Raw genomic sequence first — 26,243 nt, 5'->3', positions numbered from 1 at the left:
TTCATTGCCATCAACAACAGATGCTGCCAAATCTTTTTGTATGTAAACCTGTCCTGACATCCTCTGTGCAACAATATCACACAAATTAGGAAGGGAACAAGCACCTACAGGAAGAACAGTGGAAATGCTGAATAGCCCCATGTCTGTGGGAGCAGCAGTTGCTGTTTACTGGGTCAAAGACAACAGGATGGCAAAGTGGTACAGCTGTGGCACAGCCCCTGCACCGGCTAAAACAAACACACGAACCCTTTGCACATCAATTCTCATCAGGCAAAGCAGAAGTGCTGCTAAACCTCCTTCTATACAGGGGGAAAACGAGGCAATTAACTCTATATTCACCATCACTTCAGGGAAGCACAAAATCATTTACATTGGAAAAGACCTCTAAGATCGACTCCAACCATTAACTCAGCACTGCCACGGCCACCACTAACCCTGTGGAGTGGCCTCCACAGGACTGCTCAGGGTCAGTGGGCTACTGGGCTCCTAACTGATGATTTCAGTTATAAAACACGTGGCTAATGAATCCTGGTCCAGGTGCTTACACACTGTGCACCTGCCTGCTCAGCAAAACCAATATTAGCTCGTTAGAGATTTTTCCTTCCTAACGGTAAGATGAGGAAATTCTGCAAGGTGACTGAAAAACTGAGTGGTTGGGGCTATTTCTCCCCCCATTGTTATTTTTCCCATCACCCCTTCAGAGCTTGAGGTACCTGATAAAACTTCACCAAAAGGTTCTGAGCCCAGGCTGTACCTTAACTACTCATCCCTATGAATTCCTGCTGAAATGGATACAAACCTGTGTCCTGTATTTTTTTTTTATGATGGGGATTCCTTTCTTTTATTGTAATCTTTTTATTTGCTTTCATTCTCAGTTGTCCACTTTGATTTGAGGTACATCTTCCCTCTCCCCTGACAAGGCAGCATGAAGCAAGAATATCAAAGCTAAAGAGTTATTTACTTGAAAAATGCCAGCTTTGAAGATCCTTTTTCTTCCCCTTAAATGGAGTCTTTCAAAGTCCAGTGTTTGCAACTCCCCATTGAGTAAAATGACTGCACTCCTCATCCAGCTGCTCTCTGGTAGTCTCTGATCCATCTGGGAGCTCAGGCAATTTATAAAGGCTGCACAATAGGGTTAACACAAAATGCCATTCCCTCAGAGTTAAAACTGCACAGGGAAGGTTCACGAAGAACAGTGCAGAGAAAAATATTTGCATGAATGTCTCTGCAGCAGTTCTCTGTGCAGGATGGCCCTCCTCACTCCTACACCTCTGGGAGAGCAGCTGGTTCAGGTCTGGCTGGAGTAGGAACAACAATCCCCTAACAGGGTGACCAGAAAGTCCTGTTCTTATCTCAGTTCTCCTCAACCCCTGACTAAAAATCCTCAAGTCCTTGACTTAGTTTGCTGTTTCTTCCATCCTCACTAGCCCTCCAACACACACTAACAGCTGATATTCAAACATTAAAAATAAAGGATGAAGGAACTTGGATTCCTGGTCAGAAAAATGAGATTTTTGAGTAAGAGGGACATGAAATTTAAGATTCTTTTATACAAGAAGACAATAGCCTGTGATATACCCCACTAAAGGTCGTGACAAATAAGGAATAAAATCATTCACTGAATAATTCAGGTTGGAGGAGACACTTGCAAGGCATCTGACTCAACTCCCCACCCAAAGCACAGCTCACTTCAAAGTTACATTTAGTTCTGAAATTCAAGCAGATCCATTTCTTCTGGTCCTCTCACCACACATCTCCAAGATTATTTGGCTCCATCCTCTTTATCACAACCATCACCCACCTCCCTTCCCTCAAGAAGTACCATCATCACATGGCCACAGCAGCCAAAGCTGCCACCAACCCTCAGAGCCCAAACTGCTCCCTTCCTCCCCATTAAAGCTTTGCCAACACAAACATTTAGCATTTACTGCTTTCCTTCACAAGCACAGAAATTTGGGGGCGGGGAGAAGACTGGCCTTTTTGTTTTAATCTCCAGGAAACAAGAAAATCCAAGTTGAACATGTGCTGCTCATGATTTTGGAGAGGGGGAATCTCTCAACACCCTCCTCATTCCTTGATGTCAGAGAGTTTGCCAGGTTCCCACTCACACCACTTGTATCTTTATTTTTTAATATATTTTTTCTTTTTAGAGCTGAAATTATCTACATGAAGTTTTGACAGCCTTGACAGCATCGTGTGTCTTCCCAAAGCTTTCCAGCACAAGCAAGAAAAAAAATAACAAAAATGAAAACAGAGTATTATTTTGTGACTCATTCAGGAGCAATTTGTATGCAAGTCTGCACTGTGGTTTGGTTAACTCATCAGAATTTTACCCAAAAGAAAACTCTTAGGACTCTGACCTTCTGCTCTCCAAAAAGTAGGGAGGGTTCTTGCCTTGCTTTTGACAGCTCCCCCTTAGAAATTGAAATAATTGCCTTGCAAATAGAATTCAACTCTGGAGGATGATAAAATAGCACTGAAATTAAGAGAGATTTTTGTTTAAAATCTAATCTGTGTGTTTTTTGGAACAGAGAAGGTTTGCTGTCTCCTGTGCTGCTCCACTCTCCACGCAAAGGGCAGTTTGTTGGAGCACTGTCCTTGCTGGAGACACTGTGAAGCACAAAGCAAGCTCACAGCACTAATCCTGGAGCACTGGGAGTGATTTTACAGACAGGTTTTCCATGCTCAGTAATCAACTGGGTGATTTAGGATGTTCCCAATCAACACAGAACTCAGAAATACAGAAGTGCCAGGTCAAATCTATGACCAGTGAGTCCATGACACTGAGGTAGAATCACAGAATGGTTTGGGTTGGAAGGGACCTTAATGATCATCTCATTCCATGGGCAGGGACACCTTCCACTAGCCCAGGTTGCTCCAAGCCCCATCCAACCTGGCCTTGGACACTTCCAGGGATCCAGGGGCAGCCACAGCTTCTCTGGGCAATCTCAGGGCCTCCCAAACCTCACAGGGAACAATTTCTAACCTAAATCTCCCCTCTTTCAGTTTGAAATCAAGGTAAATCCATTAAATAGCAAGTCCTGGAAATGCAAATGAATCTTGCCAGATGAGTGAAAGCATTAGAAAGACAGAGAGATAAGAAGGCTCTCCAGGAAATAAGGAAATTAACTGATATTAAACAGGGATCAGGCACCTCATCAAGAACTTAAAGCATCGTTCCACTGAATTCCTTTCACTTTAACTTCTATATTTAACAATACACTCAACAATTAAAAGTCTATCACTAAACAAGTCACATAAGCATACAGTATATATTCCAGATGCCTAATTCTGCTTTCAGATAGGTATCAGTAAGACTTTAGTACATTGGGCCAAAACTTTTCCAATGTTTATTCCAAGAAGTTTAATCCAAATTTTCAGTGAAGGATGAGTTTCCAGGCAAGGTCACCTTTTCAGCAAAGCACGAGAGTTGATTTTCCAGGGAAGAAACACAAAAGGCATCTGACCTCAGTGGGAATGGATGACTGTGGAGGAACTGGAGAGAATTATTTTTGACTAACCAGCTCATCTTCTGCATGGCAAGAGCACCAGAAAGTGAAGTAAACACTGCACTCCTTGGTAAATTTACTTCTGTGGGAAGGTTTCTCCAAAAGTAACTACAAAATTCTTACAGAGGGTCAAGCTGAAATGGAAGCTCAGCAACTATACCTGGACACACAGAGCAGGAGTTACCACACAGAGCAGCACATATCTGAACACCCTCCACCCAGGTTACCTCCCATCTGGAGGTGTGAAAGCCACATGCTGAAGACCAACTCATGGAGCTCATCCACACAAACCAACCCCAGGGGCAAGTAGGAATATTTGCAGCTCTTTTTTTTTAGGGGCAGTTGGCAGAGCTGATCTCACAAAGCCCACTTTTATCAACACAGCCAAACTGGCCTTCAGCAAACACTTGCCCTTCCTGACCTACAATCAGGGAAAAATTCCCATTATTACACAAAGGGCATGGAGACTTTGGAAGTGAGATTATTGTTGGGATGTTAAGGGACTTCCCTAAAACTTTTCTCTAAGTTGTCTGTGTGGCTTCCAGTTGTGCCAGAGCCACGTCCCAGCAAGTCAGAGTATTGCTCATGGTCACGGGGGAGTGACAACATGTTTGATCCCTCCACTCACCCTCACCTTGGGTAACTTCAGTCACCTGAATCCAGGGGCCAGAAGAACAGATTTCTGCCCCACATCCCCACACTGGGAAGGACTGAAGGTGACAGCAAGAAGAACAAGTGTCACAGCACGGCCTGGAGGACAATTCCGTGTCCAGCACATTGAACCATGACCTCTCTGACCTCACCAGGCCCTGGGAGAGCTCTGTGCTCAGCAGCAGCACTGTGACATTTAGGAAAGCCAACTCCTGCCCTACAGGCCTCATTTACTCCCAGGTAACTGCCTGTCCAGCTGGTTGTTGCAAGGACCTGTGGCTCTCCCAGGAGCTGGGATGTGGTACCTGTGCCATGCATGACTCGTTTGCCTTGCCTGCTGGATGCTGGTAGGCACAGAATTACTGTTTTCAAGTGGAAGGAGCAGGATTGTCTGGCAGGAGTTTCTTTTGCCCGCTGCAGGTTCATCTGTATTTCCAGGAATTCTAGTTTACCTTGCAGGCCAGGAACACAAGTGCTTTGCACGTCCAAAAAGCCAACAGCATCCATCAGCATCAAGCCTGAGCAGTCAGCTTGCAACCTAGACTTTCCCAGACAATGCTTGGAAATCCTTCTCCCTAATACACACTTAACCCTTGTCCTCACTGAAGGCAGGAAGCTCTCACATCATCTGACACCACAACAAATCCTCAGGGATGTTCATCTCTGGGTGAGCCCCCATATTCCTTATAATTTTTAAGCTCTGAGGGTGAAATGGGAGCTGACTGACAGCACTTCCAGGCCTGGGATAGCAGCAGTGCTGCTGCCTCACAACTGCTTCCTGACCCACATAAACACAGCAGTTCTATCCCCCTCCCAAACCAGCAAATGCATCATCACAGCTGCTGGCACAATTTCACCCCTCCCCAGCCATCTGAAGTGAGAAAAAACTTCACATGCACAGAAAATACAAGCTCTACTCTCCCCAGTGTGAGGATTCTGGTTCACAGTGACTGAAAACCTTCTTTCTCTGGAGGAAAAGAAGTAATTAATAGCTAGAGAGTCCCTGCAGATTTCTCCATTATATTAATTATTAACATAACATATTATAAAAATGGTTATACTCCTCAGTGCTAAAGAAAGTAACCACCAGGTAAAGGAGTCTATAAATCCCACAAATCCTTCACGACTCAATGTGCTCAATAATGGTCCCTCACTTCAATGAATAACACACAATAATGACTACAGTAATATCATAATTAGTTTTTTGCTACCCATCTATCTGCCACTACACAAACCTAGAAGTGAGATCTATGCATTTTTTTGACAATTACCATTTCTCTTCCTCTATTTAGAAACAAATGTAATTACTTCAACTAGAGAAGACAGAATTGCTTCTGCAGCAGAGTCAAAACATGCATCAACACTCATTTTCTGTAATTATTTCACGAGCAGCTCTGTCTGGCATCTTTCTCAAATGAAAGGACTTTTCAAAAGGCCTTTGGCTACTTAATAAGCAGCACACAATGATGGGCACAATCAAAGAAAAAAATTAAGGAAGAAAAGAAGAAGTTCTCACCAGCCATTTAACCTTCTTTTTTGGTGTCTGCCTTTAAACACAAAATAACTTCAGAGAAGAACACAAACCTCCTCATACCCTCATGTGTGTTCCAGGAGACACAAGTGTCATGATAAGGACAGAAATAAATCCTGTCTGTGTCCATGTTTCCCTTCCCAGTAATTTCATCACAGCACCTTGAAAAGAGTGTTGTGATTAACCTTAAATCTTTGAAATTATCATTTATTAGGTTTATTGTCTGGACATAAAAAAGGCACAGCTCCCATATCTCAGGGGAATTAACACATCCCTGAGTGCTCACACTCAAACTAGTCGTAGAGTTAAACATAATTAGCAAAATAAAGTGTGTTGTGGAGCCAGAATTAAGGAGAGATAAGAGTACAACACTGCAGTGGTCAAAATTAAGGGAGAACTGGCATCAGAGGCCAGACAAAAAGCCCCCCAAGATGCTTCTGCTGGGATTAACTGGAGCTTTGCCTCTCCTGTACTCCAAGGAACAGCAGAAGCTGAGGATCAGAGGAACAAAAAAGACAGGCAAGAGGAGACAGGCTGTTCTTGACAGCCAGATTTCTCTCTTCTCTCATCAGTCTTAAGCCAAAATAAAATGTGACATGAGTATGACAAAAGGTTATTCCCCTTCCACAAGCTTCCTAAAGAAAGGAGGCACAGGAAGTCCACACTCCCACACAAATTCATCACCCTCTGTCACCCAAAGCCTGACAACTCTTTAAGAGGGCTATTTTAAATTCAAATAAAGTGGCACAGTTATTAAGTTATTTTTATCCTCTTTTGCACTTTAAGGACAAACTTTGAATCTCCTCACTTCTCAAATATGTGTTTTTAATGCATGATGGAGCACAGCACACTCCAGCTCCTCACACCACTCTCACTTGACTATGCCAGAGTGATTAGGTACCACAGGGCAATCCATTTAAAAAATACATTAAAAAACTGAGGGACTAAGAAGTGAGAGCATGTCCTACCTGAAGAGAGACACGTAACAAAGTGCTTGAGCAGGGAGAAAGTCTAATGAGTAAAAAGTAAAGAAGTAACTTCAGGTTGAAGTAGTTTTAAACTTGGTTCACAGAGAGATTAGCATCAATTTGGCAGGGAAAAAAAAATAAAGTTCTAAAGATAAATCTGGGGACTCATGGATGGCTTGTAAAACTGTGTTGAACACTTTGCCATAAATTTAAGGGATGTTCAGCGCAGTGAACAATTGTAAGATCTCCAATCCAGATTCCTAAGCAGAGCAGAAATTTGGATGTTTCAAGAACTGAAGATGAATTTTAATGACTGAAGAGAAAATTGAGATGGGAAATTGCCTTTCAAATCTTCTTCCACAGCAGTTAATGCTTCAAACTGCCACCTACTACACAAGACGAAACCTCATTTTGTCTCATCTTGGGATGGCAGAACCAGTAACTGAGAACCCAGGTGAGAACCTGCACTGCATTTTAAATGTGAGAGTTACTGCTTGGGCCAGGACTGAAAACCACATTTGCCACAGGTTTTATTTATGGCTTTATTTTTAGAAGCTAGACCAGGTTACTTAATTTCACTGGAACTACTTTCCCTACCCCGTGCAGGGTTAGGAAGGAAGCTGCTCTGTTTTCTAATTAGGCTTTAGTGCCTGTTCAGTATTTAGTGTGAATAAATGCCACAACCTGCTGACCCTGCAGTGAGTTACAGCCAAACAGCCAGAAAAAGAACTCTTGAGTTCAGTGAAGCACAAGGCAAAGGGCTAAAGATTCTCTGAACAGGCTACGGGGCTGTAAAGAAAATTATCAACAAATAAAATCAAAATGCCAATAAAAGCACCGCTGCCAGATCCTGGGACTAAAGGACTGGGACAGTCATTTGAGTGCATCTTTCCACTCCTTGGTCTCCTCCTGCCTCTCAAGCTGCTCCTTGTGTCATCAAGTCCTTATGGAAGGAACCTCCTGAGCCAGAGTACGTTGAGCAGGGCTGAGCCCTGACCCTACTGGTGTCCCCTGGGTGTGGACCCAGCACCCACGTGGCCATCACTCACCTGCCAGAGAGACCAGCAATCACCAACACAGCCCAGGCTGCTGCCTCTGCCTCACCAGGGCATCCCAGTGACAAACCAGTCCCCTGAGGAAGATCCACCAGGCCGAAATGCAATTTATCACCGGATTTCTGCAGTCACCAGCAGTGACAAGTGTGTCCCAGAGCACGGAGTGTTAGTTATATCAGACACAGAAGTTCTCACCCTCTCCCTTTCCAAATGTGCCATAATATTTACTGCTACAACATCTTCCCCCATCAACCTTTTAACTGTGTCCTATGGAGTCTAATTAAAATGAAGTATTGTAACATCCAATCAACACTTGCACACTATTGATGGAGGCTTGCAGATGGTATTAGAAGGAAAATAGCTCTTCAGTTCTGATTAACATGGAAAGCTTAACAAAGTTTCTCTGTTTTCCCTGTTATATGTTAAGCTGAACATTTTGACAGCAGGAAAATTCCATTGCTTCTCCTCCACTTTAATTACATCACTAACACTTCACACATGAACACCAACGCTTAGAATTAGGCAATAATTAGGTGGATTCCTCCTCTTTCATCTGCTACTTCAGCTTCAGCCACACTGAAAACAGCAACAATCTTCACATTTCTTTTTCAGTTTTAACGGAGTATAAATAAATAAATAAATATTTATATACGGCCTAAATAAATTTAACGGTGATTATCTGAGGAATCAGGGAGGAGAAATGCCACTGAAGTGAACTGCAATATCTGGGGGCTGAAGCCTCTTCTCCAAATCTTAATGCAATGGCATAGCAATGATCTTAACACATTTTATGCCTCTTTCTGTATTTAGAATTATAGAATCAGACAATGGTGTGGGTTGGAAGGGACCTTAAAAATCATCCAGTTCCACTCCCTGCCATGGGCAGGGACACCTTCCACTAGCCCAGGTTGCTCCAAGCCCCGTCCAACCTGGCCTTGGACACTCCCAGGGATGAGGCAGCCACAGCTTCTCTGGGAAACCTGTTCCAGTGCTACACCAGCTCTCCCAGGGCTGCTCTCCATGGTTTACTCCCCAGTCTGTACTCACATCAGTTGATCAGGGCTGTGTCAGGGTGTTTGAGCCCTGACACGGATCAGGTTCCCCCAGCACAAACACAGAAGGTGGCAGATTCTGTGGAGCACTCACACAGATATGTTCAGACACACACACAGGGCAGGAACTGATTTCTTTATACAATGTTCTGCAGAAACAAAATGTCCCCAACTTATGTTCTTATAAAAAATACATTATATGGTATCAAATAATGAGATCTTCCCCAAAGCTGCTTCTAAGCAAGGGATATGACTTAGATTTATAATTGCCATACATTTTACTCAGAGGTTACTTCCCTCTCCCTACAAACACACAACTTTTTAACTTTAGATCTTCAGGCAAGTTGTTCCCCAGCTATGAAGCTGTATCTAAGGAATGACATAATAGCTGAGTTATTATTTGAAAATGCTTTGTATACCATGCCATGAAGTTGCTAAGAACACTAATTATAACCCAAAGGTCTTACACAGACAACACAATTTGTAGGATGAAAAAAACCCCTACTCCATAATGCCTCATCCTCCTAGGACAATCCCTGGAACCTGAAGGCAGCAGGGCTCACTACCCATTAACACACCAGTCAAAGCAAACAGCACTCAACAGCTGAAAGCTGGGACAGCACTTAAAGGAAACAGAGATCTGAGACTGTGCTTGGAGGGGAGGAGAAGCCGAGCTCTTATTCCCACAGGACGAAGCAACAGCTCGGCTCTGTAATTCAAATACTTCTCTTTCACTAGATGAGAGATAATAAAACTTAAAAGAAAATAAAGGAAACGCAAGTGAGGGATGATAATGTAAAAGCTGAGCAGCACTGCTATATCCACAGCGAGCTCCACAGCATTCCTGACATCCACTGCTCCTCCCCTCTTAATTAAACATTAATAAACCCCCAAAACCACCATACACAAAAACCCGGTCCAACACACGAAGCTTTCTGAAGTTTCGTGTCTGTCCTAGTTAGAACAGCTGGGACCAGTTCATATCTGTATGGGTGTAACCCAAAACTGTGTATTCTAGAGCCTTCCATGCCATTGCCCAGAAACTGTTATCAATAGACCATTTACACCCTCTGCACACAGAGCCTGACTCCTCAGGCTATAAACTGGGTGTTAAGAGGCCTGCAGATAAGAGGATGCTCCTGTCCTCACACCCACTGTGGAACTCCCTGCCTTGAAGGAGGTACTGGGTATTCCTGCCTGAACTGGAGGATATATAAGCTTGGAGTCTTGGGACTTTTTTAACCACTCCTGGGATCCAGAGGAAGACTGCAGATCACTGCTCTCAACCAGACTGCGACCACCACTCTTGACCAGACTGCACCAGCACTCTCACCAACAGGTTCTTCCCCTCTCCTTTTCCTTTGGACTCAGGGGGGCCAAAGAACACCACTCTGTTCATTCCCCAGAGTGCTGGGCTATACATTTGGGTTTTGTGGGTTAAACCCAACTGTTTGTCTGTATAATCGTACTTATTGTGTTATTTTATTAAATCGTTATTCTGACTTATAATCTCTTTTTTGAGTTGGGTTCATTTCCCCTGCTGGTTTACCTTTAAAACCAGCACAGTGTCAAATCTTCCTCTCATAAATATGTCTAGGATGGAGCATCTTCCTCCCGTGTGCCTTCTCAGCAGCGTGGGACACACGGAGCTCTGCGGATCACACAGCCTGACGGGGATCCAGAGGCTCCCACACTTCCCTTCCAGCACACACAACACAGGCTCCCCAGACAGTCTGGGATGGTATTTGAGTTTTAAGCGAAGCTGAAATTACTGCAAGCTCTGTAATTTGGTGGGTACCTTTGTAAGAACCCGGAAAGCCCACGGGGATCGTTTGAGCTCGGTGTGATCAGAGCAGGCCGCAGCGCCGCGGGTTTCCTGCGGCAGCAAAAGCGTTCCTGGGAGACAACACATCATCTTCTATCTCCCCTCCACCACAGCAAAAAGAGCAGATGTAGGCAGTGAGGGAAACTTCTTTCTCAGCAGCTTTTTGAGGCTGGAGAAAGCACTTCCAGCTGGGTTCACAGCCAAGCACAAGGCTCTGGCTCCACACATTCCACCATCCATTAACCCCCTTGGGACTGGACATGAGGGCAAAAGGCACCAGATCCAACAGAGTTTTTTAGCAAACTGCCCCCACCTTAATCTGCTCGTTGGCCAAACTAGACATGCACTCACCACACAACTAAAATGAACTCCCGTTTTCCTCTTTCCTCACAAGGAAAGGAGGAGGTTTTGCCATCACAGAAAGGCTTTCCACGCTGAGGTGGAGCAGTACAGACAGGAGGAACATGGATGGCAGCCTGGAAGCAGTTCTGCAATGAGTGATTTGTGACTGACACCTCCCCATGAAAGGAAAAGCAAAAGGAAGGTTTAAAAAACCAGAAAAAAAACAGACCACGTTTAGTGAGAGTCTATGATGTACAGAGTGGGAAAAGAGAGAGTTGGCTTCTGACTCAGTACTTTTGAGTTCTTTGGACCAGCAGTACTCTTACAAATATCACTAAAGCAAAGCAGGAAGGGTTTCTAAGGATGGACTGGTCAGCACAGTCTGGGCATCACTCAGCTTTGCTGCCCAGAACGTGACCACATTATTGTTGTCTCTGTGCTCTGAACACACAACAAGGTGACCTGCAGCGGTGTGAAGGGGGCCCAGAGCATCCCACACTGTCCTCGTGCTCTCAGCAGGGAACAGATGGAATGCTGCAGGCTACAATTTGCTACTTCAGCCTGACTGCTTTAAGGAAGACAAATTTGAAGGAAATGCTGAAGGTGACACACCATTAGTACCCTGGTCCTTAACCCTGAGGACAACCTGAGGTAGAATTTGTTTCATAAAGTCTTCAAGGCATCTGAGTTTAAAAGCATTTCTATCTGTCAACACCTTCAAGCACAGGATCAGAGGCAATGCCATTTTGTGATTCCTGTTTAAATCTCTGCACAGTGTGGGAAGGTTTTGTCCTCCTGTGGTGAAGACAGGGGATTTCTGCATCATGTTTATGAAGTCTGTAACTCAGGCAGCAATTTAATCTCATCCTTCTTTTCTCGTCTAACCTCTGGAGGATAACCTCCTTTTAGAGTTATTTACCTGCAGTGGGGAATACATGGTCAGGCAAACACAGATGTCCAGGTGGGAATGTCTGGGCTAAGAGAGCAGCTGTTAAGATTTGCTGACAACTGAAAAGGTCCAAGCAATCCAACTGAAAGGGGTGGAAGGGATAAAACTGATTGCACCAAGTGGGATGGTCAGTGTGGGACAGGTGCTGCTCCAACAGGGAAATACATCCCTTAGGGAGGAAAAGCTGTTTTACAGGGACCAAAGTTTTGGGAGCTTAGTCATAGAATCATGGAATGGTTTGGGTTGGAAGAGACCTTAAAGATAATTCTTGTTCCACCCCCTGCCATGGGCAGGGACACCTTCCACTAGCCCAGGTTGCTCCAAGCCCCGTCCAACCTGGCCTTGGACACTTGCAGGGATGGGGCAGCCACAGCTTCTCTGGGCAACCTGTGCCAGGGCCTCCCCACCCTCACAGGGAAGAATTCCTTCCCAATATCCAAACTAAACCTACTCTCTGTCAGTGTGAGCCCATTCCCCCTTGTTCTGCCACTCCAGGCCCTTCTAAATAGTCTCTCTCCATCCCTCTTGTAGCTCCTTCAGGTACAGGAAGGCCACAATTAAGTCACCTCAAAGCTTCTCTTTTCCAGAATGAACAATCCCAGCTCTCTCAGCCTTTCCTCACAGCAGAGCTGCTCCATCCCTCTCATCCTCTTAGTGGCCTCCTCGATCCCATTTCTTGCAGCAGGAACACAGAACCCGCCCCATGGCTGCTGGGCCTGCTTCCCTGGAGCAGGGGAAGGGCAGGGCTGTTCCCCTGGCTTGAAAAACTAAAACACAATTCTGGAGCTCGGGGGCAACTGCAGAAAACTCTGATGACTCCTCCCTAACGTAGAGCATCGTATTCTTCTGACAATATCCTTCCTGATACTCATACAAGAGAAAATGCTAATATTCTGGTGAGATGAATAGCATGGAACCTCATAATCCCTTCTATTTCACTAATTTAAACTGGGATTTCATAAATCCTTCTGGAGAGACCGACACTGCCAGACCTGAGATTGGGTAATCCCAGCCACACCACAGCACTCACAGACAAACACAGGCTGAATCATTTGCAAGGTGCTTTTTCGTACTATGAATGAGGGAAATGTATTGGAAAAAAGCAAACCTCACTGCCCATTCTTTAAAATATTGCTGTTTCTGAAGGCTAAGTACTCTGGAGGGTATTTAAATGAAGATCTCTTTCCCACCAACCTCATCCAGTGCTGACCTCACGGGAAAGAACTTCTGGTGATAAATAAGGCAAGGGATGGAGATTTCAGAGCCCTGTGTTGCAAATAATAGGAGGTGGTCACAGGACCTGATTGCTACTGGAACATTAAGGCTTAAGAACTAATATAGGAACAAGTGTTCCTTCATTTTTATTTATTGTTCCTACAAGGAATGGTCCAAATTAAGGCGATGCTGTGCAAATAGTTTAGCCCAAATTGCTCAAACCAGAAAAAGAAAAAAACACACCTATTTTCCTGAACAAAGAAACTCAACAGCTCTAAAGCAATTTAGAACAGAAAACACACACTCCAGAAAACACCATGCTGTTGGAAAAGTATTTTAAGAGTATTTTAGAGTAAAAACACCCCACCACTCCTTTCTTTTTAGGTTCTGACATTGTACCTTTCACAAAGTTACCTTTGCTTTAACACACCTGCACCACAGACAATGCTCTGCCTTCCCCTCTATCAATAACCAGCACTGATTTTTAAAATATTTCAGTGTTTTCATGCCAAGGGACACCCCTGTGGCAGAGAAAAGGCTGGAAAAACAAGCAGATTATGATTTTACCCTGAGCACACATTTCTACAGCCTAAAGAGTATTTTAACAAGGTAATATCACTTTTAGCACCAGGCACCATCGTTAGGGTTGGAGATTATTTCTTGTTAAAAGCAAGAGCATCTTTTACACTGGGACAAGCAGAGACAAATAGGGATAGACAAATTATCACTCACATTAATTAACCAAGTCTGAAAGCCCGGGAGCACTGACACCAACCTGTGAGCCTCAGTCCCACCAGTGCCAGCACTGAAAGGCTTGGAAAATTCAATAGAAATGCCTGATGGGTTGCAGCATAACATACCAATATGAAGCACCTGTTTGCAGAGCCTGATCTCAACTCTTTTACACTGAGATATTTGCCTCTGTGTGAAAATAAGTAAATATTTGCTCTGCTGTGCCAGCTGGACCAGGGGGAAGCTCTGACTTGCCTTTCCCAGGCAGTGGAAGGCTGGCAGAAGGTGCCTATCTGGAGTTCACATGCACAACACTAATTGAAAGCAACAACTATTGAAAACAGCTTCAGAACATAAATGGGAGCACCAGAAGTAGACAGAAAAAACTCATTTTCGCTCTGCAGATTTCATGTCGGGTACTGCAAAGTTCATCTTTTAACTCTGCAGTTCCTGATTTATCGAGAGGAGCAAGAAAGAGACCAAAACCAGGAAAGCTGAGTTTTCACAAAGCAAAGGGAAGCCCTATAACTGAAACTTGTAGGAGTGCACTGACAGCTGACTTTGAAGAAAAAGATAATATTCATGCTGGGATGTGATGGGAATCAGTATTTACAAGAAACTTAATCCTTATCACCCAAACCCCCTTCCATCACCACAAAGCAAATTACAGGATGTAACACACAACACTTGACAGCAAGATTTTAATCTATCAGACAACCCAAAAGACATCTGGGCACTCTTACAGCAACAAGGGTACCTGCTTAGTCTGAACTGCCATAGGATGGGTTTGATTTTATGGGAAAGGAAAAACCATCTCAGTTGTAGACTTGTACAGTTTCTTTAGTGACATGGGATTCTTTCTGTCCAGGAAAAAGAACAATGTGGATCCTTTTACAGAGGAATGTGTTATGAAGGAAAACATAAACACTACAGTAAAGTGACCTAGAGAACACCAGGTGGAAAGATTTATTCCTATAGTAAGTCAAAAAATAATCCATCTGAAGAGGATAAAACCAATTGGGAATAACTGTTTTTACACAAGTACACACAGCAGTTCATACATAACATGGCCTTTGGTGCAGTATTCCTTGCTCAAATTTGGCACCCCACTCCCTGCTCTGTTAAACCAGCCAACTTCATGCCAACAGTTTATCTTCCCATTAAAACCATCATTACATAAATGTATCAGTTGAAGGCTTTATCTTCAAAGTGGTGGAGTTCCTTGATATATAATCTAATCTTTCAAGCTCACCAAAGGTTTTCGTCAAACTTCATTAATTGACAAATCAATTTCTGGAGGTTTGGATCTAATTTGCAAGACCTACTTCCCTCCTTTTTTTTCCCCCCCTTCTCTAGTAAATGCTAGAAAACCCTTCCAAGTGCCACAGGGAGGAAATGATGACGTTCAGGCTTTCAGATGTTGTTATCTTGTGAGCTGTGGTCTTGCTTTAAACCCCTTCTGATGGTCTCTGCACCAAGATTTCAGTTTAATAATTTGAAGGATTATTGGCAGCCGAAATGAGGATTTGTGGATCCTGAGTGAAATACATTGTAATAACAACTGTCAGGCTGATTTGGATGCTCAGGCCTCTAAGCCTCTCCAGCAATATTTGAGTGCTTTGATGCAGTCACAGCTATGGTCTGTACTTCAGCATTATTTCTGAAGTCATATTCCACTGCTTCATATTTTCAAAAACCCCAGATAAATATTAAAAAAAAAAAAAAAAAAAAAAAAAAGAAAAAAATAGACAAAGGCAAAGCTTTTAAGCTTTTAGCTTTTAAAACTAAAAAGCAAAACTAAGTTAAAAGGAGTTGAAAGCATTTCCTTTTTTCTCACTGTGCTCGGTTGAATAACAAATAATTAAAAGGGTGGCTAAGTGCATAAACTCATCCCACAGCCATGGCAATCAGCTGGAATCACCATCCAAATCCTGAGGAGATTGGGGGTCTTTGCTTCTCCACCTTGTGTAATGTGAACTGGGATACCAAGGGATCCCTGCACCCCCCAAAGGGGAAGGAGAGCTCTGCTTCACTCCTGGCTTTGGCACGTGCAAGTAACAGGTCACAGAAATGCCCATGGACAGAATAAGTGGCAAAAAAGAATTTTAAAAGTCCGTTTTCAAGCTCAACCAGTGTGAAAATGCACCGTACTCCTGCAGACAGACAGACAGACAGACACACCGTTGTAAAGCAGGTTTTGCACTCTCATGCTCCATCTGCTGGCTCTGCAGCAGGATTTAAGACATCGACATGCCTTTTTTTTGTTGTTGTTCTTTTTCCCCAGCTGTGCAACGCCTCTGCTCATCTGGATAAATTGTCAAGTGTTAAACAAGAAGTCATGTTCATCTCAATATTTCAGAGTCCACAGGGGAAAAATAAAAGGGTAACATATTTACGACAAAATGTAAAACAGCTGAACATGTAAGGAACAGAACTGCTCCTAAATGCCTTGCAAATGCCTCAGGGTTAAAAGCCTTAACATGGTAAAAATGTAGTGCTCTCTTCCATTTTGCCTCTGCCTGGCTTTTGTATTATACAGTAAAGCATCCAGGAAAGCCAATTAACGTGCATTTTATTCTTTGAAACGTTTAAAATTGGGCACTTTCAGCGCATAAACTCTCAGCATCTCTTATTATTTGAGTGCTTTTTATTGCTGACTTGTGTATATTAAAAATACATTTAAAAAATGAAAAGCATTTATGTTTCAAGCTGCCTTTGGAAGAGCAACAAGAGAAACACGAGCAGGAAGCAGGGAACAGCGTTTGTCCCAGGACAAAGATGGGATCATGACTATGCAAATCCTTAATGAAGGCTTTGCAAGGCTGGGCCTGTCATTCACTCCCAGGATGAGTTATGGTTTATATTACACAGAGGAGGCACAGGGACTCCTCAGTGGGAGTTCAATGCATAACACATGCACTGCAAGAACACACACACAGCATCCTCCTTTCCCAGTTTCCTCCCACTAACTGGGCTTTTCACACTCAGATAAAGCGACATCTGGAAACGATCATCTCATCTCACCCTCCAAAAACCAACAGAAGCCATAATAACATGGTAATAAGGGATGAAATTTTATGGAAGATGCCTCTTAACTGAAGACTAAAAGACACTATGAAATTTAAATAACTGGCTTTTAGCAGGGGACCGAGTGACAATCAAGGAAGAAAAAAATGCCCGGCCCGTTTTCGCAAATTGTGGGGCAGATTTTGAGTGGGTGTAAAAGGCTGACTCGGGTAAATCAGTGCCAGGTTTGCACAGCCAAGGATACAGTCCTGTGCAGTCACGTTTTTAGGACCACAGTGGAGAAACCCTTAAACTGAGAACGCTGAAGTGAAGCTACATAAGCAAGTAGGAGAGAAGTTATTAACACATCAAATATCTGCTCGTGTTGCTTCCTCCCCTGCACAGTTTTGTTAAGGGAGCTGAAAAGAGCAGCCACACAATTATCTGAATGCACACCAGAAGGTTCAAACAACACTGTGCTGTGCACAAAGACAAGAACCCAGTTCTCTGCTGAACCCATGGTGGCCTGGGAACACAGGAGCTGCTGGAATGCTGGGTGGGTTGCTCTGAGCACCACTTGTGTCCAGGCTCCAGCCCTGAACATCTGAAAACATCCATGTGGGCCTGTCAGGTCAGTGACCTTCTTGTACTGAGCCTTCATGTGTGTGCCCAGCATATTTCACATGGAATTACAGGAATCCTTCAGATTGGAAAAGAATTCCAAGGTCATCAAGTCCAACGTGGGACCCATCACCACCTTCTCAACCAGACCAGAGCATTGAGGGCCATGTCCAGCTGTTCTTGGACACCTCCAGGGATGGGGACTCCACCACCTCCCTGGGCAACCCCTTCCAATGCCTGACCACCCTTTCCATGAGGAAATTCCTCCTGATGTCCAACCTGAGCCTCCCCTGGCACAGTTTGAGGCTCTTTCCTCTCCTCCTGTCCCTTGTTCCCTGGGAGCAGAGCCTGACCCCCCCCCAGCTCCCCCCTCCTGTCAGGGAGTTGCAGAGCCAGAAGGTCCCCCCTGAGCCTCCTTTTCTCCAGGCTGAGCCCCCCCAGCTCCCTCAGCTGCTCCTGCTGCTCCAGCCCCTTCCCCACCTCCCTTCCCTTCTCTGGACACACTCCAGTCCCTCAAGCTGTAGAAACAGAGCCTTGAAAAACTGCAACAAATCCAACTGGTTTGTTTTCACTCCAAATTTCATTCAAACTCACTTTTTGCTTAGAAGAGCAGTGTTCACACAACAGATGTTCAGCTGCCTCACATCCATAATACCACTAAGTCAAACAGTATTCAGGGATTTCTCTGAGTCCAACAAAACAGAACAGGGGTTTTGTTGTTGTTTTGGGCTTTTTGTTTTGTTTTGTTTTTTTTCCTCTCTCTTTCCATTTCTGCCTCTTCAGATTAGGAATGGCTGTTTGGGAGGAAGCCTGGACAGAACTCAGGAGACAGGAAACATCAAAAAGAACAATGTCCTAAATCCAGCTGGTGTGAAACCAAGTGCTGGGAAGGTTCACTTCTTCTGGAAGAAATTGTGAGCTCCCATCATTAGTGAGAACTGGTTTTGGCGTGAGAGCCTCAAGCCTTTATGGAACTTGTCATCTTCCTGCCCAGCCTGCCCACTCCAGAAATAATGCTATATTCAAATCACATTTTGGGAAGCCATTAAATTAAACATCAACCCCACCAGGTAGAAACAGTGTGATGTTGGAAATTAATAACTAGACTTCATCCTAATAAATAAAAATAATATGTTTCTGGATAACAAACTGCCTTTGCAGATAAAAAAAGTAAATCCCTAGAATTTAAATCCATCACGAGCAAAATCCCTCCGGAAAAAAAATACTCAGACCAAAGCACTATTATGACTGGCTTTATATTCAGAACTGTATTTATGCAGACTAAGATAAGGGCAATCAATCCCCAGGCCTCAGGACAAAAAGCTGATCTTCTGCAGGGATCAGGATAAAGAAAATTCCTCACCATATGTCCCATGGTTAAAGGCAATAGGGGACATGCTTTGTGAGACTCAGGAATGTTCGGGGATTGGTCACTGCTTGAAACAAATATCAGATTTCCATCAGATGTGCTCCAGCTGTAAATCCCAGCCCCTCCTCTGGATGTTGCTGCTTTCCAACACACCCAGTTTAGTGCCTGAATTTTGGATGGATCTTGTCAGCTACAGCAACCTGGCTTTTCAGGACTCCTGTGTTCACTCAGTCACCCAAAGTGCACCAAAACCCTCTGCTTCCCTGTCACCATTTAACCACCTCCCCCCCTCCTCCCAAATTCCTCCTGTTCCATGTAGGTTGCCACTGTTGTTATACCTCAGACAAGAGAGCTGCTCCTTTTTTTTCAATTCCTTTCCAGTAAATAATTCATAGAACCAACCTATCCTCTATTCCTGGAAGGTGTCTTTCCAGGGCAACCACATTTCTGCAGCCAATACACCCATAACTCAATACTGATGGTTCCTCAAAGAGGACTTGTTCACAGCCCCAAAATGTGTGTCATCAACCAACACTTCACCTTTTCTCTCAGCTCTTATTTTAAGAGTAGTTGCTGCCTTTCTACTCTGACAAACATTAAGTGAGGAGGGGGAAAGAATAAAGCAGAAATAAAGATACACTTATTATCTATTTAATCCATTTGACAGGGAAAAATCATCATCTTGCACACAGAGGGACTTCAGCTGTTAGGATGTGACACAGATGAAGCCTCTGTCTTTCAGCAATGCTACCAGGCTGTTTCCAAGCACACACTGGGGATCAAGGACCAAAATGAAGGAATATTGTAACTCCTCTCTCTCTAGCTGACATGCCAAAGGCTATGGAGGTGATAAAAGCAGAGTTTCCATCATGAATGTAAGGAATGTCCCTGGAATGGGTACTGGTCTCACAGGCTTTGGGGGAGGCACAGATGGAATCTCAGAGCTGAGGTTGTGTCATTCCCAGCATCTCACCCACAGCTCTTGGGAATGATGCCATTGAGGGAACAACACCTGCATTTCACTGGGCTACAGGAGCCCTTGGTTCAGGGAATTCAGTGAGAGCAAACCCCAGAACAGGCACTGCAGAGGCTCATCTTACACAGCTGGGAAAACAAAGTCTCCCCCAGCCCTTCCCAGCACAGAAACCCAGGTAAGGTTTGAGCATGGAGCAGTGCCAGGGGAGGGAAGGTTGGATCTCAAGCAAAGGTTCTTCCCCCAGAGGGTGGTTGGCACTGACCAGGCTCCCCAGGGCAGTGGGCACAGCACCAAGGCTGCCAGAGCTCCAGGAGGGTTTGGACAACGCTCTGAGGGACAGGGTGGGATTGTTGGGGTGTCTGTGCTGGGACAGGAGTTGGACTGGATGATCCTTGAGGGTCCCTTCCAGCTCAGGATATTGTACAATCCTTTGACTCCATGACAAGGTTTTCCTTCACTTGCTAAAAAAGCATCTGTTTTCCCCACTGTCTCCATTTAAAGTCACAAGAGACTGGAGCTAAGAGTTCAGATTTAATATTAATAGGGAAATGAATGTGTGTCTGAGCACAAGGCTTAGAAGAGCAGCTCCAAGTTAAATTAGTCTGTGAATCAGTGATTTCACTAACACCGACACACTGGTTGTACAGAACACTCTTTCAAATCACTTGATATGCCATTTGTGCAGGGCTTTGACTCATAGACCTGAGTTTTAATTAGTTTTTTTTTTACTATAAGCTTGAAAAAGAAAATGAAGGCAGCAGTTTTTCAACATTAAGATGTGAACATTTCCTATTCAATGGGAGATATCACCCTAAAATTCAACCAGAAGGAATTATTTCTGAGCTCACACTAACTCAGTGCATGTACTTGTGGCTGTTCAGTTCATGCACTTCATAACAGCACACAAACAGCTCCTTTTTCTAACATTTGTAACAGAGCAAAAGACAAAAATACTTCTATAAATTTGAAAATATAGTTTCAAAATGACAAAAAAAAGGGGCAAAAGCTGCTTACTACTGCTAAACTTCCCAAGACTTCATGGCAACAAAGTGCCTGTCAATAACAGCCAGAGGAAAAGGGTTTCCAACTACTTTGTTACACCATATCACACTCTGAATGCTCTGATTATTTGCATTTGTATCAGCTGCTTTATCTGGGGCATTTTTAAAAGCAGTATTGAATCCAGCTCCATAATTCAAGACTAACTTTTATTTCCCTAGGCCAACACAAAAAATTGAGTATTGATCTTGACAACTGCTCCTTTTTTCCAGGAGCTAAATCACATCCTCTGCTGATTAACCCAGGCTCCAGCAGCTTATTTTAAGGGATAGGCTGCATGAGAACCATTGGAATTTTTTCATATGAGGACAAACCTTCCATTACCATAAGCCTATTCTATAAAGAATCACTGCCACACATTTTTGGGGGGCAGATTATGGGGTTTCTCAAGACTTTTCCTCCCCTCCCATTCCTTACCAAACAATTTTGCTGTCAAGACTGGGGAGTTACCTGCTTCCAAACCACAAGGTCACAAAACCTTCCTCATTTTACAAGTCACCTGCTGCCACCATCCAAAAAGGCAGAGAATTATAGAATCTTTAGGGCTGGAAAAGCCCTCTGAGACCATCGAGTCCAACCATGAAGCCAGTACCACCATGTCCACCACTAAACCATCTCCCCAGGGGTCACATCCACGCACCTTTTGAACACTTCCAGGGATGGCTGGCCCGTTCCAGGGCTTGACAACCCTCTCAGTGAAGAATTTTTCATCTAAACCTTCCCTGACACAACTTGAGGCCATTTCCACTTGTTCCCTGGGAGCAGAGCCTGACCCTCATCTGGCTGCTCCCTCCTTTGAGGGAGTTGTAGAGAGCAACAAGGTCCCCCTGAGCCTCCTTTTCTTCAGTCTGAACAACTGATGAAGAAGCAGCCAGTGTTCTAATGGAGTCAATGGGAAGTTAATGCTCAAGGCAGCTTTCCAGATAGTATTTTAATCAGGGCCAAATATTAATTGTAAAGAAAGTCTTTTCTCTGTCCCTTTATTAATATTCATTTAAATGTTACTCTCTGGCCTTGCTTTTCGCCCGAGTTCGTCCCACCAGAAGGCAAACACTTTTCAGATGATGATCCCCCCAAGATGATGACCTCAATTGCAAGCTCTGCCCTTTTCCCCCATCCACCAGAGCCAAAAAGGTCTTTTCCATTATTCTGCTTTTCTGTGGAAAACTAAAGAAAGAAAAAAAAAAAAAGCAGGGGAACAGTCAATAAGCAGAGAAGAAAATAAGTCTCAAGCTTCCCAAAGCACACTCTGGCGAACAAAGCCCATGAAACAAGGATTTTAAAGAGCTCTGTTTATCTACAGAGGAGGACTGAAAAACCCCCTCACTGCAGTGCTGAATACAGGCACTACTGGGAACTGTATTCAAACACACCATTCCAATCCTGTTATCTCCTCAACCTGTTATTCTGGGGGTAAAAACTAATGTTTTATATCTGTCTTTCCTTTAACCAACCTTCAACCCCGTGTCTGGTCTTAACCTTAAGCATTCTCTCTCTTTTCCCCACTCCCTGCTGAGCAGCTCTTCCCTCTGACTGACAGTTCACTGGTTTGTGCCTCAAGGTCATTTAAGCTTTTCCTGTCCTAAGTCACGACCCATCACAGTCTCTGAAAAAACAAATAACCTCAAACCCAAAACAGGCAAAAAAAAATAAAAAATAATAATAATAATAAAAAAATCATTCATGCAGGCTTTGCCATATTTTCTGGCATTTGGCTTTTCCTGGAAGGAGGCAAGCTGGGACTTAAATTCCAGTATCATTTCTAAAGATCAAATATTAAGCAAGTCTTGTAATGCTGTCCTGGGGAAAACCAAAAGGATCACCAGTGGGTAACAGATGCCTGGGCACATACTGCTTATAGAAATTTGCATAACATATTATGCAAATAAAACTTCATTGTGCTCATTTAAAGCAGGACCTTTCATAATTAGTTTTTAGGGGTTTTATCTAATGAAAAATGTTTTCAACTTCATGTAAACAACTTCCATTCAGTCTGATCAAAAATCTGAAACTCATGGATGATTTTGGTAAGAGCTGCATCATGGTGTAATGACTTTAAGCTCATCCTGACCCATCCTGGCCATACTTTTGCTCTGATTCAAGGCTGACAGTCAGAAAACAAATGAACTTTGTAAATGAGCTCCTGTTGCTTGATTTTAAGTGGAAGAAAAACATAGTCTTTCCCAATCCTTTTCTAATTTTTATTTTCATATCTAAATAAGAATCTCACTGCAACACTGAAGGCTAAATTGAAGGCTATGCCAGCACTTATTCAGCCTTCCCAGAACACAAATACTCTATGTGAAAAGAGTATTTAGTACAAGGGACATTGACTTCTCAATTTTGGAACGTGTCAGACATGTTCTGTTTATTGTTACACTGATTTCTTGCAATTTAAATTAGTAAATACTTCCCCCAGCACAGGTGATATTCTCTACTATTACTTCTGCAGTCAATTTTGTTATCTTTATTTGTGGGCTTAATAAAACACAGCACAACACTAAACAGTGCAGTAAAACAGGGCTGCTCCAGTGCTCTACTGATTGCCTACAAATGTGGAGGAGTTTGGTACTTCCCTCTCTTGCTAAGGCAAAGTAATGACAAATAAAAGAGCCAAGAAAATTCACTTGAAAAAAAGCAGCATCACTCATCCCTCAACTATTTAAAAACCCCTCAGTTTTCCTTGATGGTGTTCATTAGGTGCTCCCAGGAAAATCAAGGCAGCAGAGCTGTTTTCTCAGTTCAGCACATTTTTTTTTTTTTAATCTCTACCGTGAAAGTTTTGTGTAATTATCCTCAAAATGGGGTATTTTGAAGGAGTTCCACGACACAGGGAAATTGGAATAATGAATTGCATTTTCTTGTCTATCATTTCAGTTGGCATTTGGTGCAAGTTGCACATCTTTAGCTGTTAAGTCTCTCCCTCCAAGTCCACGCTTAGATCGAGACCATTCTGATTTCTCCCACCCGGTGCCCTAAAGAAAACATAAATGCCATCACCATCAATCTCAACAAGCTCTGCATGACAGCTAACATTAACAGAATGACCTTCTCCAGTTAGATTTTCATTAGGAAAATAGGATGGAAAACAGAAAGTGGCTCAGCCAATTTGAACAAATTACCCACGTCATCCCTCTCGATGTCAGTCGATATCTGAGCCGAGCAAGGAAACTCAGCACTCTGGGACCCAGGACTAGACATCATTAAGCACAAAGGCAACATCCTGTTATTTTAACCCCTGAATTAAACCAAAGCCAGCATCCTCTACAGGTGATGCAGAGAATGTGCCTGCAAAGGGGCAACACGATGAGCTACAGAGCAAATCTCAGCACATCATATCTCCATTCGCAAATGCACAGTCCCAGGCCAGGCCTGCAGATATTTCTGATGATGGTCAGAGAATTTGACCACACTAGTGAAGGAGAAGAAAGCCAAAAGATGAGCAGCAGAGCATGTGCCAACTTTCCTAAACAGGCCAGGACATCTTCCATGTCACTTCACACTTTCCACAAAGCTGCAGCACAAAGCCTCTAAACATCTGTCTTCTACCAATGGACATCTGATGGACAGGGCAAACACCTCTGTGTGCCAGGGCCTCATGCTCAGATTTATTTATTTGGAACCAAATCTCCTCAAACAGACACTAAATATTCACTGATTTATAACCTGTATAATAAAGGATGTGCCCCACTCACACCCAACAACACAATCAACCTGCCAGGCTTCCTCCCTTGGTAGAGGAAGGGGGTGCTGCTGGGGGTGCTCCTGCTGTGGACAGTGGGTGAGGAACATGAACATTTTCCTGCTTGATCCCATCCCAGGATGGCATTTGGCTGCTCTGGATGCCTTCCTCACACTTCAGTCTTGATATTTTGTCAGAAAAAGTAACTGGAACCAAGATGGTTTTGTGTAAAGATTTCCACTGCTCAAATCCACTTGCTGTAAACCACTCATTTGTGGGGAGGGAAAAAAGGTTATGGAAAAGGGCAGAGCAACCTTTTAGTCTCTGTCCTTTGTTCCCTCCACAGTAAGGACCTTGGAAAAAATTATAAAAATGCAAACTTTGAGAAGACAGTTGTGTGCTGGAAAAAAACTGGGAGGCAGAAAAGTGCTTTGCTCATCCCCTTGCCAGGCAGAGCTTGATTTCCCTTAATGGCTAATGATTAATGTATGACAACAGAGTGCACAGCCAATATATCTGAAACATGAGGAACATGATCCTTTAGATTTTCCTGGGAAGGCTTAGAAAGAAGATAGACTCCTTCTGTCCCTGGATCAAAATTGATCCACTCCAATATGAAAGAGGAAAGGAGGATGGTGCACAGAGTTTGAACGGGTTTCTCTGTCAGAAGTGAGGAGAAGAATCATCTCCATCAAATGGAACACAACAATGCATTTTAAAAACTAAATGCCTCCTCTTTCACCACACTGCCCTCAAACTGGTATCAGTGTCAAGGTGTTAATAAACACTCCTGATTCATTACCCAAGAACTCATTATGCAAAATTCTGTTATGCACTTAGAGGTGAATATTAAATCATAGACTAACCTTAAGAACAATTTTGGTCAGAAAACTCTCCTCTCTGCCCATTTCAACAAAAAGCAGCCACACACTGAGGCAAAACTTAGTCAAACACACCACATACATAAAACCAACACCTGCCTAGGGAATAAAACACAAACTATTCCAGGATGCATCTAAATTCATAATGTCAATTCAGATGGCACACCTACAGCGAGGAAGGGAACCAAAGTGCCCCAAAGCAGCAGCAATCCTACCTGCACACTTGGTCCTGGTGGTGAGGGGGGGCCCAGGGGGGCCTGTTCCTCCTTCCCCGGGGCGCGTGAGCAGCACCCGGATCTCGTACTCCACGTCAGGGTCCAGGTGCCACAGTTTGTAATTGGGGGAGTCCACAATGTGAGTCTCTGCCCAGTTGCCCGTGGTTGTCCGATACTCCACCTCCTTGAGGATGATGGGCCCGTCCCCGATGATGGAGTTGGCGTTGGGTTTGATCCACAGGTACGTGGCTCCCACGGCCAGGAGCTCCGGAGGGGCGATGGGAGTGGGGGGCTCTGCAGACAAAAACAAATCAAGGAATTCCATCAGAAAGATCCATTTTGGAGCAAGACTGTCCCCAAAACCCATTGTAACACAGGCACAATTTACCAAACCTCTTATAAGAATTTAATCTGTTCCTGAAAAGAGTTGCACTTTTTTGGTGCTAAAAATTCAGCCCCTTTTCCTGGGGGTAGTATTACCAATTCAGAAACACCTGCAGTAACCACAAAGCAACCTCTGTTTAAAATAAAACACAAAAGTCACTTCTAAAAGATCACAAGGTTTATACTTGCTCCCTCTTTTAAGCAATAGCACTCAATATAAT

General features: G+C 43.7%; 1 protein-coding gene across 6 annotated transcripts in view; it reads right to left on the bottom strand.

The window, feature by feature from the left end:
* Window positions 1-26,243, bottom strand: part of PTPRT (protein tyrosine phosphatase receptor type T) — a 272,419-nt gene that overhangs the window by 194,068 nt on the left and 52,108 nt on the right. For all 6 annotated transcript variants that reach the window (XM_018073978.3, XM_018073971.2, XM_018073972.2 and 3 more), the window contains exon 5: window positions 25,639-25,932. In XM_018073978.3, the coding sequence (XP_017929467.1) occupies window positions 25,639-25,932 (294 nt within the window). The remainder of the gene's footprint in view (window positions 1-25,638; window positions 25,933-26,243) is intronic.

The sequence above is a fragment of the Manacus vitellinus genome, unplaced genomic scaffold (genome assembly GCF_001715985.3).
Source record: "Manacus vitellinus isolate BGI_N305 unplaced genomic scaffold, ASM171598v3 scaffold_26_pilon, whole genome shotgun sequence".
Classification (NCBI taxonomy): domain Eukaryota; kingdom Metazoa; phylum Chordata; class Aves; order Passeriformes; family Pipridae; genus Manacus; species Manacus vitellinus.
The sequence above is the reverse complement of the archived record's forward strand: the minus strand, read 5'-3'. Positions and strand labels throughout refer to the sequence as shown.